Raw genomic sequence first — 15,000 nt, forward strand, 5'->3', positions numbered from 1 at the left:
TTTTTTTAGTCATATCAAGAGGCAGATGGGTCAAAATAAATTTGAACATTAATGTCGCTTTTTTAAATGATTTTAATTGTAGTTAGATACTTTTTTTTGCTGCGTAGATAGATTATATACTGAAATTATTCAGCAGTTGATATTATCTCATGTTATCCTAGCCATATAAAGGGAATGGGGGATAATCTTTTTTTATATAAATATTAACAATGTTAACTTTTTTTTTCTTTTTATATAACTTTGATAGTTCTTAAATGACTTTTGTTTTGGCTACGGAGACTATAAATAATACCCATTTTTTCCTTTTTTAAAAATATGATAATTATTATAATAATGGTAATGTTATTGAGAATAGTGATAATGATGATAGTAATAATATTGTCAATGGCATTGATAACGATGCTTTTAATGATGATGCTGATAATGATAATAGTATTGAGGATAATGATAATAATATTGATGATATTGAGAATTATGAAAATTATGTTGATGATAATGATAATACCAATGATAATGATAGTAATGATAGTACTACTATTAGTAGAAATACTAATGATAAACATGCTTACAGTAATAATGTTGATATTAGTGATAATAATGATAATAATGTTATTAAGTTTAATGATGATGATGATGATGTCAATAATAACTATTGTAAAAGTGATGACAATTTTAACAATGATAATTATGATTATGATGTTAATGGTAATTGTAATGATAATGATAAGATGATAGTAATAGTGATAGTAATAGTAGTGATTATAATGATGAAATCATAGTCATAATAATAATGAGGATAATGATGATTATGATAATGACAGTAATAATGTTAAAAAAATTATTCTGCTACTACTACTGCTGTTAATAATCATAATCATGATATTGATGATAATAATGACCCTGATAACGGTAAGAATTATGAAAAAAAACTGATTATGATAATAGTATTGATAATGATATCAATCATAATGATAACACTTATAATAATAGTAATAATAATAATGATAATGATAATAATAATAATGATGATAATAATAGTAGTAGTAGTATTAATAATAATGATAATAATAGTAATAATAATGATAATGATAATAATAATAGTAGTAGTAATAATAATAATAATGATAAAGATGGTAAAATCAATTATAATAAGGATAATGACAAAATAATGATAAAAACAACCATAATAACAATATTAGTAAGAAAGGTAATGAAGAGAATGATGATGCAATGAATAAGATAACCTAAAAGCCAAAACCGTAAGAATATGAATATTAACTAAGCATTAACTAATTTTCCAAAATATTACTAGGTTTTAAATTTCACGGCTCGTAATAATTACAAGGATGATCCTATCTACAATCAGTAATGGTAATTACGATATAATTAATACTGTAAGTGACATTCAACTGCAACAATCAACAGGGCTACTTGCAATGAGAGTAATAAGAAAAATAACAAGAATTCATAATGAATGATATTAGCTCTTCCATGTATATCTTTCTACGCAAACATTTACGACAATTAATATAAAAGAATATGAATGTAAACTATAATAATTGATAACAAATAATCCCTACTACGTGGATAACCCTGATTTACTACGTGAATAACCCTAACAACCACATGGATAACCCTAACAACCACATGAATAACCCTAACAACCACATGGATAACCCTAACAACCACATGAATAACAACCACATGAATAACCCTAACAACCACATGAATAACCCTAACAACCACATGGATAACCCTAACAACCACATGGATAACCCTAACAACCACATGAATAACAACCACATGAATAACCCTAACAACCACATGAATAACCCTAACAGCCACATGAATAACAACCACATGAATAACCCTAACAACCACATGAATAACCTTAACAACCACATGAATCAACCAAACAACCACATGAATAACCTTAACAATCACATGAATAACCCTAACATCCACATGAATAACCTTAACAACCACATGGATAACCCTAACAACCACATGAATAACCCTAACAGCCACATGAATAACAACCACATGGATAACCTTAACAACCACATGAATAACCTTAACAACCACATGAATCAACCTAACAACCACATGAATAACCCTAACAACCACATGAATAACCCTAACATCCACATGAATAACCTTAACCACATGGATAACCCTAACAACCACATGAATAACCCTAACAGCCACATGAATAACAACCACATGGATAACCTTAACAACCACATGAATCAACCTAACAACCACATGAATAACCCTAACAAACACATGAATAACCTTAACAACCACATGAATAACCCTAACAAACACATGAATAACCCTAACAACCACATGAATCAACCTAACAACCACATGAATAACCTTAACAACCACATGAATAACCCTAACAACCACAGAATAACCCTAACAACCACATGAATAACCCTAACAACCCTAACAACCACATGAATAACCCTAACAACCACATGAATAACCCTAACAACCACATGAATAACCTTAACAACCACATGAATCAACCTAACAACCACATGAATAACCCTAACAACCACATGAATAACCCTAACAACCACATGAATAACATGAATAACACATTTCCTTCTCTCAAAGATTCGGTCGGCGGTTGGTCGTCCTGACAACACAGATCATTTACGCGGCGACAGGAATCGCCATGTGTTGCGCGAACAGCTTTCCTCTCATCCTCGCCCTTCGCTTCCTCATGGGATGTGTAGGCCTACCCACCATCTACATTCTGAGTGAGTTCTGTTTTTTTTTTTTTTTTTTTTTTTTTTTTTTTTTTTTTTTTTGGGGGGGGGGGTTGATTTTCATTGTGTGGTTGTTTTTGTGCTGATCATTTGTTTTTGTTCACTTTTTATTTTTTTGAGATGGTGATTTTTGATATTGTGATATTAAGATATGCGTTACTCTCTCTCTCTCTCTCTATCTATCTCTCTTTTGAGCACACACACGTACACACACATACAACACACACACACACACACACGCACACTACCTCTTCATCCTTCTTGCAATCACCTTCATCTCCCTCAATCACCCTCACCACACAATCACCCTCACCACTCAATCACCCTCACCACACAATCACCCTCACCACACAATCACCCTCACCACTCAATCACCCTCACCACACAATCACCCTCACCACACAATCACCCTCACCACTCAATCACCCTCACCACACAATCACCCTCACCACTCAATCACCCTCACCACACAATCACCCTCACCACACAATCACCCTCACCACACAATCACCCTCACCACACAATCACCCTCACCACTCAATCACCCTCACCACTCAATCACCCTCAACCCTCAATCACCCTCACCACTCAATCACCCTCACCACTCAATCACCCTCACCACTCAATCACCCTCACCACTCAATCACCCTCACCACTCAATCACCCTCACCACTCAATCACCCTCACCACACAATCACCCTCACCACTCAATCACCCTCACCACTCAATCACCCTCACCACTCAATCACCCTCACCACACAATCACCCTCACCACTCAATCACCCTCAACCCTCAATCACCCTCACCACTCAATCACCCTCACCACTCAATCACCCTCAACCCTCAATCACCCTCACCACTCAATCACCCTCACCACTCAATCACCCTCACCACTCAATCACCCTCACCACACAATCACCCTCACCACTCAATCACCCTCACCACTCAATCACCCTCACCACTCAATCACCCTCACCACTCAATCACCCTCAACCCTCAATCACCCTCACCACACAATCACCCTCACCACTCAATCACCCTCACCACTCAATCACCCTCACCACTCAATCACCCTCAACCCTCAATCACCCTCACCACTCAATCACCCTCACCACACAATCACCCTCACCACACAATCATCCTCACCACACAATCACCCTCACCACTCAATCACCCTCACCACACAATCACCCTCACCACACAATCACCCTCACCACACAATCACCCTCACCACTCAATCACCCTCACCACTCAATCACCCTCACCACACAATCACCCTCACCACACAATCACCCTCACCACACAATCACCCTCACCACACAATCACCCTCACCACTCAATCACCCTCACCACACAATCACCCTCACCACTCAATCACCCTCACCACTCAATCACCCTCAACCCTCAATCACCCTCACCACTCAATCACCCTCACCACACAATCACCCTCACCACACAATCATCCTCACCACACAATCACCCTCACCACTCAATCACCCTCACCACACAATCACCCTCACCACTCAATCACCCTCACCACTCAATCACCCTCACCACACAATCACCCTCACCACTCAATCACCCTCACCACACAATCACCCTCACCACTCAATCACCCTCACCACACAATCACCCTCACCACACAATCACCCTCACCACTCAATCACCCTCACCACACAATCACCCTCACCACTCAATCACCCTCACCACACAATCACCCTCACCACACAATCACCCTCACCACACAATCACCCTCACCACCGTATCTCCCTCACTAATGTTTAATCCCCGTCCCCCTCCCTTCCTCCCTCCTCCTCCTCCTCCTTCTCCTCCTCCTCCTCCTCCTCTCCCTCCTTCCCTCCTCCTCCTCCTCCTCCTCACCCTCCCTCCTCCTCCTCTCCACCCTCCTCCTCCTCCTCCTCCACTCCCCTGCCACTTCCTCACCTCTCCTCCTCCTCCTCCTCTCCCCCTCCTCCTCCTCCTCCTCCTCCTCCTCCTCCTCTTCCTCCTCCTCCTCCTCCTTCTCCCCCAGCCATGGAAGTGTGCGAGGTGAAGTATCGTTCAGTGGTGGGCATCCTGACTGGTCTGCCGTGGGCGTTCGGCACCATGGCGTGGGGGGGCGTGGCCTACCTCATCCGCGACTGGCGTTGGCTGCAGCTCTCCGTGTCGCTCCCGGCGCTCTTCGTCCTGCCGGCGCTCTTGTAAGGGGGGGGGGGCTTGGGGGGCGGGCTTGGGGGGGGTAGGGTAAAAAACAAAAACAACAAAAAACAAAAGACAAAAAGGAAAAATTAAGAAATTAAGTAGCTCTAGATTTGTCACAGGAACACTCATGTCGAATATTCCAACCAATTCCAACCATAGATGAAAAAAATTCATACATATATCTTTCTTCATCCACCCCCTATCCCCACCCCCACCCCCACCCTCCCCTCACTCTCTCTCTCACTCTCTCTCTCTCTCCCCTTCAGCATCATCGACGAATCACCAAGGTGGTTGATCGTCAAAGGTCATCACGATAGAGCGATTAAGGTGTTACAAAGGGCAGCTCGTTGGAACAAAGTCACCCTCCCTTCTTCAGACGAATTGAGGAAAATCATGATGAATATTCAAGAAGAGGCAAGTGCAACATCGGTTGTCTATATGTGTAGATGGTGATGATAATGATGTTGATGGTGATAGTTGTGATAATGATGGTGATAGTTGTGATAATTATGGTTATAGTTGTGATAATGATAGTGATAGTTGTGATAATGATGGTGATAGTAATAATTGTGGTTATAGTTGTGATAATGATGGTGATAGTAATAATTGTGGTTATAGTTGTGATAATGCTGGTGATAGTAATGCTGATGATGATAATGGTAATGATGACAATAATAGTAACAACAATGATATTAATGATGATAATGATAACAATAGGCATAATAGAACAACAGATCAATGAATGATAATGAGTGTTACAGATACCCTTGTTTTAAATTGGGCGTCTTTCTTCTACGCTGTAATAATACACTTTCCCTAACAGACGGAAAATGAAACGAAAAATAACGTGAAGGAAAAACAGGAGAAGAAAATCTGTTCTTTCCCAAAAGTCCCGACTCTTTGCAGGTAATAAATATAAAAGTGAAAACGGTTGCTTAAAGATGCCATAACGAATCTCAAGTTTTAGGCCAAATAAATATTTTCTTAAAGACAATTTTCATGAAATAATGGACTTGCTGATACTCGAAACATTTATACAAACGCTCCCTCTCTCTTCCAGAACTCGCCCCTTAAGGATCATAACAGTAATCTTCAGCCTAAACCTCTTTATTTCCGCCTTGGTCTTCGGCGGTCTCAACTTAAGTGGGGCCAACTACAGCGCCGATCCTTTCATCTACACTGTCCTCGGGGGGCTGATGGAGGTCCCTGGCTATTCCCTGACGGCGCCCCTGATCAACCGCGTGGGCAGAAAGTGGCCGACGATTTGGGGTTACTTTCTGAGCGGCGTTACGATCTTAATCCTGGTCTTCGTTCCCTCTGGTAGGGGAGCGTTCTGTTGTTATAGTCACCCACACCCGTCTCTTTCTATTTCTTTCTCTATTTTATCTTTCTCTCTCTGATGGTCTCTCTCTCTTTCTCTCTTTATAATCTATCTCGCTCGTCTCTCTCTCTCATCCGCTCTTCTCTCTCTCCTTCGTCTCTCTCTCATCTCCGACCTTCTCTCATCAATCATCTCTCTCTTCCTCTCACTACCGCTCAGTATCTCTCTATCTACTCTATCTCTCTCTTTCAAGGCGGGTGAGCGATAAAAGTTTTAATATATATGAACATAAGTAGTTTGATGTCTTTATATTAGAACTTTAGAGTGGGTATTCGAAAAATGTTAGGAAATAATATGTTCGAATGCGGCCTATCCATTATGTCAGTTATGCACATAGTAAATATACTAAAATAAGGATCAATATAGACCATAATCTATAGTTTTCATAAGCTAGATATACCGCCATATTGCCATGTACCGAGAAAAGAATTGACACAGAAGGGAGGAAAAAGCTAGCCAGTTTTCGACCAAAATCGCCCCCCCTCACCTCTTAATCACATGGGCTATCTAAGAGATCTCGTGGTAATAAAGTATATTTAACACCCTATTTGGTTAGAGAGTAGACATGATACAGACCAGATTATATATTCAATGCACTGCCTAGGTAAATTACAGAGATTTCTTATCTGCAGATATCTAGGCTGAGTTTTATCATGATTCTTTGGCTGTTAAAAAAAAAAAGAGATCTATAGAAATATGACACTGTTGTTTTCGTAAAAAGTAGAATTTCGCATTCGTTTTCGTGTCGTACTATGCTGTTTCGTTGAAGCATTTTACCCATGACTCCCATCCCAATGTAATAATACATTAACAGTCTATTTACAGAATATTTTTTCACATTACATAATGATGACGAGATTCATTGTAAACACAATGCGTGCTAAAGTATAGTAGACCTCCGATACAGTATTAGATCCACTATTGTTTTGTTAGTGGGCCTCAGATTATTATATACCTGTTTTTTAGATTTAATATATGCCAAGAAAACCCAGAGAATGTAATGATAGTTAATATCCTCAACTACGCGACCAGAAGAGAGCGATTCCTCCTGTCATAACATCCTGTAAAAATGCTAATAGCGTCAGAATCCTACAACTTTCTTTCTTTGATTCCCAGTTATATTATTTAAAGATTATACAGAAAGAAAATGAAAATATAAATTGAAATTGTTAAAGCCCTCCAATTTTGTTTACTTCGTGTGAACATAAGGAGAATTGCCGACAAGGAATTGTAGTATTGATCATATCAGTTTCTTAGTTATGGATGAGGAAAGATGGGTGCGTTGGCTTCTAGGCAGACCTTAGAGAAGATAAGGTACCAAGATCATAGTTGAGACTGAAGATTAGGTCGTGATATCTAACTAACTTTACTACAAACTGTAATTTGACACTCCACTTAACCTTCAAATAGAAAGTATAACCACAAAATACAACTACACAACTGTGCAGATATATTAAATGGCATTTAATAGAAAGGCTTTAGAAGAAAACAACAATAATACTGAACATAAAGTATACGAAACAAATACGGAATGATATTAGCAGGTGATGATACATTCCTACCTATAATGGGATAAAGTATTTGTACAAAATTTTTGTACTAGACATTGTTCCCTAATTAATCAGCATATTAATAATTCACGGTTGCATCCTTCAAAACATCATCATCATCAACCACAAATTCATTGACCATCATTTATTATCATACTTTGTTGATAACTCATACCATCCTTCATCCATGAAATTATCATTAACAAGGTTTATAAATGAGCAACCAATGATTACTCTCAACAATGATAATAAAGATTAAAAAGATTATACATCCATTATCACCAAATATCATTATCATCGACACTATGTACATCGCAACTATCGCGCATTGAAGTGTCTACTTAACTAGTAGTAACAGTTGAATGATTTGACCAGAGATGTCTAGTAGGCTCGTTGTATGGAGCAGCTACTCCTTGCAAATGGCAGGAAAAGAGAAAATGATGTGCATAATAGTCGGGAAGGGAGTCCATCATGATCAACCATATCGTGTACATGTCTGAGAATGTTCCCAGAGTACCTGAAGTGAAGGATGTATGCAGTTGAGTCTCTACAGGCGATTGGAGAAGCGAACGGTACCATGGCATGATCATGGTACGGGGCGACCATTGCTCCGTATATTATCGACGGATTATACCTGTGTCAAAGTTAGTCCTGGTTCGCGTAGGTATGCGTAATTTTTGCTTTTGATTGTTGTTTGTGGTGATGCGTTGTTATGATTACTACTGTTGCTGTTCGCATATGAGGTTGATGTGAAGTGATTTGTTTTATTTTGTTATTTCTTTTTGTTTTGTGATTGGTGGAGTTATTTTATCATTTTATATTATTATTGTTATAGCTATTGGTGTTGTATCATTGATTTTATTCTTTTATATTTATCATCATCAGAATTCAAATTAGTTATAAATCCGTATGTTAAATTCTTTTATCTATTGTATCATTAATCATTATAATTAATTTATATTATATATATATATATATATATAATATATATATATATATATATATTTAGTGTGATGTAATGTGTGTGGTTTGTGTATAGTATATGTATATGTATAGTTTGTAATATGAATAGAAGATATATATATATATATATATATATATAATATCAATATATATAGTCATATATACATATATATATTATATGTTACTGATATGTAATATATATATATAATAGTATATATATATATATAATATATATATATATATATAATATGTTAGATAGTGTTCAATTAAATAATATCTATAATACTATATATCTCTATATCTATAAAGTATAGTATATATATATATATATATTATTTAATATACATATAGTATATATATAAAATATATATATAACTAATTATTATATATTAATATATATATATATATATATATGATCTATATATATATATGCAAATTTATGTAATTTTTAAACAATAATCATAATAATGTATAATCAATGATAATGATTAATAATAATGATAATAATTATTCTAATGCGAATGAGTTAGAGGTTAAAAGCAAGACATAGTGTTTATTAATTGAATATTTATTGATAGATAATTAGAATGATAAAAAATGGACGATATTAATAGTGATTAAATTGATTAACAACAATAAAGATAATAAATAGATGATATGATGTAAGAGATTGCTATATATGGGTATTAAGAATGGTAATGGTAATACGTATATTGATAATAATGGATAATGGAATTAAATGACAGAAAGTAATTATCTGAAACTAAGATAAACACAATTAAATTTAGAGATTGATGAAGTAATAGATAAATAGACGCATGATTTAATGAAAATGTGTTGTAAATAAGCGATAGGTTTATTAGTCTCGTCTTTCCAACTAATCCTAGCAACTCCCTTCCCACCTCCAACCTTACCCCCTACGCCCCTTCCCCCCCCAACACGGACTGCTTCTCTTCATTCATCTCTCCCTTATTTCATTTCTTCCCTTCCCTCCCTCTCTGTCTCCCTCCCTACCCTGCCTTAAACCCCTCCCATCTCCTTCCCCTCCTTCCCTCCCAACGTCTCTTATAGATCTATACTCGCCTCTTCCTGAATCCTCCTCCTTCCCTTTCCACTCCCTCCTTCCCTGTTCCCGCTCCCACAGCTCCTCCCCGCTCCCGTCCCCGTCTTCCGCCTTTCCCTTCCATCTCCTCGCTTCCACTCCCTCATCTCCCTCTCTGCTCTTTCTAAAAATAATCTATCTACCCATCTAAACTCTACCCTAAATCTTCCCTCTCTCCACCTCCACTTTCTCCTTCCCCCTTTCCTTCCCATGTTTCGCTCCCTCTCCGCTCTCCATCTCCCTCCCTCCCACTCTCCTCCCTCCCCCTGCCCCCCCCCACCGCCACACCACCCACCCCCAGGGGCCACTCATCATCCCAAAGAGTGGAAGCAGCCGTCGGTGATTCTTCGTGCAAAAGCGAGTTCCCAAATGGTGTGCGGGCAGTGGGAATCTCCCTGCCCACTGCACGAGACGCGGACTCGCTCCGCCCCGATAGCCCGAACAGGCGGTCCAATGACAATTTTCCGAGAGGCGCCTGCTTCGGGAAGGTTCTTTCGGGAGGCTCTTCCCGGCGAGACTGGACGGCGGAGCGGAGGACCTCGAGGGTGGGGTCGTTGTCCGTGGAGCGGAGGAAGAAGAGATTGTGGGACGGGAAGAATGGATTTTTTTTTTTTTTTTTTTTTTTATAGTTTTGTTTATGTTTGTTTGTTTTTTGTTTTATGTTGAGTGGTTTTTTTTTACTGGAGTGTGAGTTGTGTGATTTTTTTTTTTGGTGATTGTTGTGGTAGTTTGTTTTGTATTAGATTTTTTTGTTTGTTTTATTGTGTGTTGAGTGAGATTTTTTTTTTTTTTTTTTTTTTTTTTTTTTTTTTTTTTATTTTGTTTTTTTTTTTTTTGGTGACGTGAGGTTGGTGTTTTTTTATTTTTTTTCGTTGCGCTTGAGTTATTTATTATTATTTTTTTTTTTTGACATGATCTCGATTGATTTTTTGTTCTTCGTTGAGTGCAATTTTCTAAATTGTTTGCGTGCGTCGTTTTTTTTTTTTCGTATTGAGTAGCATGTATTTATTTGTGATAGTGAGATTTTTTTTTTTTTTTTTTTTTCGTCTTGAGTTTGAGGTCTCATCTCCTCCCCCCGATGAGTACGTTGAGTGAAATTTTAATCAAGAGAGTCTTCGAGTGCCCTGCCCCCCACACCACCCCCATTCTCCTCCCCCAACCCACGCACCTTAAACTCCATTGAGAGAGTTGTAATGAGCCACCCCTCCTCCCCCTTAAAGCTGTAGAGTTCCCTCCTTCCCCCCCCCCCCCCATGGAAATTTCCCTTCCCGTGAGTTCAATTGAGGCCTTCCCCCCCCTTCCCACCTCCCCCCCCCCCTTTCGCGCCTCACCCGCCCCCATGAGTCATCGAGAGATACCACCGCCCCGCCCCGCCCGTGACTACCCTACCCCCCCCGTATTCCCCCTCAACCTCCCCCTACCTCCCCTCCCCCCTCCTTGCACCCTCCGTGGATACACCCCTCCTCCCCTCCCTCTCCCTCCCCCTCCCCCTCCCCCCGCCCCCCCCTCCCCCTCGCGCCCCTCCCCGCCCCCCTCCCCCCCTTCCGCCCCTCCTCCCCTACCTCCATCCCCCTCCCCCCCCTCCCCCCGTTCCCCCTCCCCCCTCCCCGCCCCCGTACCCCTCTCAGCCCTGCCGTTCGTGCGTGTCCTCCCGCGATTGATGCATTGAAATAAATCCGATTTTTTTCCCGGAAGTTTCGATTTCCTTATCAGTGTCTATGTATCGTGAAAAAGGGAGAGGAAGAATGGAAAGAAAGAGGCGGAACGAGAGAAAAAAACAATGAGGAGAAGAAATGGGGGTAATACTGAGGAGAAATGATGGATCAAAAGTAGAAATGAGGAAGAACCCTGAGAAGAATGAGAGAGAAATAGGAAGTGAAAAGAGCAAGAAATGAAAAAAGAAGAAACGAAAGGAAGTGAGAAGAGGAAGAAATGAGGCAGAAAAAACGGAAATGCAAGTATCACAAAAAAAAAAAGATAAAAAAATAACCGAGAAGAGAAAATGCAAAGATGAGGAAGGCACTGAAAGAATGAAAAGAAAGGAGAAAAAGAAATACGTAAATAAATAAATAAAAAAAAAAAACAACAAAAAAAACCCTCGGCGAATAATGTAAATCAAAACACCAAAAATGGGAATATATCTATGTTTCTTTTTTTGCTAGTTTATTCTATTACTTACTCTATTTGCTATTTTAATATAGATATATTTTTTTCTTTTTTTTTTTTTCATTGAAGATTAAAATGGCTTTTGCTCACAGATGTGATTAGAAAATCTTTATAGATATCTCAGAGTGTAAATGGAAAATAAAATATGATTTGGGGAAGCGGGGCGTTGTTTTTTATTGACACCTAAATTTCTCTTTGAATTTAAGTTTAACTTCTCGTCCTTTTTTTACTCAAGGTCTCTCTATAACACACAATAGGCCCAACACACACACATACCACACACACAACACACCACACACTCAACACACATATACACACAAACACATATATATATAGCGTATATATATAATTTTTTTTCTATATATATATATATATTATAGATATATTATATATATTATATGTATGTAATACATATATGTATTTATATCATATATATATATAAATATACATATCTATATATATAATATATATATATAATATATAATCGATATAAGTTATATATATATATATATATACTTATATAATATAATATATATTATATATAAGCATATATTATAGTATATATATGCATATATATACATATATATATATTTATATAATATATAATATATACATATATATATATATCATACACACATATACATATATATTGATATATCATATATAGATTATATATATATACTTAATATATATATATATATTATATATATATAATATAATATATATATATAATAGTAATATATATATATATTCACTATATAATATATGTAAATATATATATTATATATTGAGATAATTATATATAATATTATATAATATTAAATATAATATATATATATATGTAAACATATATATATATATATATATATAATATATATATAATAATATATATACTAAATATATATATATATAATATTATCTCTACTATTCCTCACTTACTCTCTCTCTCTCTCTCTCTCTCTCTCTCTCTCTATCTATCTATCTATCTATCTATCTATCTATCTCTCTCTTTCAACGTATAAAGTTTTAATATATATGAACATAAGTAGTTTAATGTCTTTATATGAGAACTTTAGAGTGGGTATTCGAAAAATGTTAGGAAATAATATGTTCGAATGCGGCCTATCCATTATGTCAGTTATGCACATAGTAAATATACTAAAATAAGGATCAATATAGACCATAATCTATAGTTTTCATAAGCTAGATATACCGCCATATTGCCATGTACCGAGAATTGACAAGAAGGGAGGTCGAATCCCCCTTCTTAACACAGGTTCTAGAATCGGGTATTTATGGTTGATAGATACAGACCAGTTATATTTCAATTGCTGTAAATACAGAGATTTCTTGCAGATATTGGCTGTTTACATGATCTGCTGTTAAAAAGTCTAGAAATGGACACTGTTGTTTGTAAGTGATCGCTTCGTTCGTGTGGCTGTTTCGTTGAGCATTTTACCTCCCTTCTACATACAGTCTATTTACAGATTTTTTTCACTTACATAATGATACGAGATTCATTGAACAAGCGTAAAGTATAGTCTCCGATTTATTTTGTTTTGTGGTTGGGCTCAGTTATTCCTGTTTAGATTATATTTGCAAGAAAACAGAGAAATAATGAGTAGGTTAATATCCTCAACTCCGACCAGAAAGCGATCCGTCATAACATCCTGTAAAAATGCTAATGCTTCAGAATCATACAACTTTTCTTGTTCCCAGTTTTAAAGATTATACAGAAGAAAATATCTGATGAAACATCCATTTGTTTACTTCGTGTGAACAAAGGAATTGCGACAGGGACATTGTATATTGATCATCAGTTTCTTAGTTATGGGAGAGGGGCGTGGCTTCTAGGCAGACTTGAAGTAAGGTGATCATAGTTAGACTGATGATTGTCGTGACTACTACTTACTACTGTATTTGACAACACTAACTTCAATAGAAGTATAACCACATACTACGCTGTAGTATGTGGGCATTAATGAAAGGCTTTAGAAAACAAATATATTGACAAAGTTACGAACAAATACGAATGATATTAGCAGGTGAGACATCCTAATAATGGTAAGATTGTACAAACTTTGTCTTCATTTTCCCTAATTTCACTATTAATAATTCACGTTGCCTCTCAAAACATCATCATCATCACCACAATCATGCCATCATTATTATCATCTTTGTTGTAACCATCATCATCATCATGATTATCATTACAAGTTATAATGACAACAATGATAACAACAATGATAATAAAGATTATCATCATTATCGCCAATATCATTATCATCACTATACTCGAGCAAATGCGTGATTGCAGAGATGTCGTGGCTCGTGATGACCCTTGCAATGGCAGGGAAGATGTGCATTAGCGGAGCCTTCATGATCATCATCGTGTACATGTCTGAGATGTTCCCGACTGAGGTGCGTCTCCAGGGCGTTGGAGCGACGGTCATGGCATGTCATGTCGGGGCGACCATTGCTCCGTATATCACGGATTACCTGGTGAGTGTCCTTGGTCGTGGTGCGTTTTGCTTTTGTTGTTGTTGTTGTTGTTGATGCTGTTGCTGTTCGTATGGTTGATGTGTTTTTTTTTTCTTTTTTGTGATTGTGTGTTATTTTTTTTTATTATTATTGTTATTATTGCTATTCTTTATATTGTTATCATCGATAATTAGTTATCGTTATTGTTATCTTTATCTTTATCATTATCATTATAATTATATATATATATATATATAATATATATTAAAGATATATATATTAATATGTGTGTGTGTGGTGGTTATATGTATATGTACACACATACTACATACATACACACAACACACAACACACACACACACCCCACACACCACA

General features: G+C 37.0%; 1 protein-coding gene across 1 annotated transcript in view; it reads left to right on the forward strand.

The window, feature by feature from the left end:
- LOC122252157 (organic cation transporter protein) overlaps positions 1 to 15,000 on the forward strand; it is a 24,239-nt gene that overhangs the window by 6,919 nt on the left and 2,320 nt on the right. Inside the window, exons 6-11 of the mRNA XM_086540475.1 lie at positions 2,626 to 2,771; positions 4,813 to 4,981; positions 5,249 to 5,396; positions 5,806 to 5,888; positions 6,043 to 6,302; positions 14,462 to 14,646. Of these exons, the coding sequence (XP_086396601.1) occupies positions 2,626 to 2,771; positions 4,813 to 4,981; positions 5,249 to 5,396; positions 5,806 to 5,888; positions 6,043 to 6,302; positions 14,462 to 14,646 (991 nt within the window). The remainder of the gene's footprint in view (positions 1 to 2,625; positions 2,772 to 4,812; positions 4,982 to 5,248; positions 5,397 to 5,805; positions 5,889 to 6,042; positions 6,303 to 14,461; positions 14,647 to 15,000) is intronic.

This window comes from Penaeus japonicus, unplaced genomic scaffold (assembly GCF_977035675.1).
Source record: "Penaeus japonicus unplaced genomic scaffold, GWHDUDI00000001_assembly GWHDUDI00000010, whole genome shotgun sequence".
Taxonomy (NCBI): Eukaryota; Metazoa; Arthropoda; class Malacostraca; order Decapoda; family Penaeidae; genus Penaeus; species Penaeus japonicus.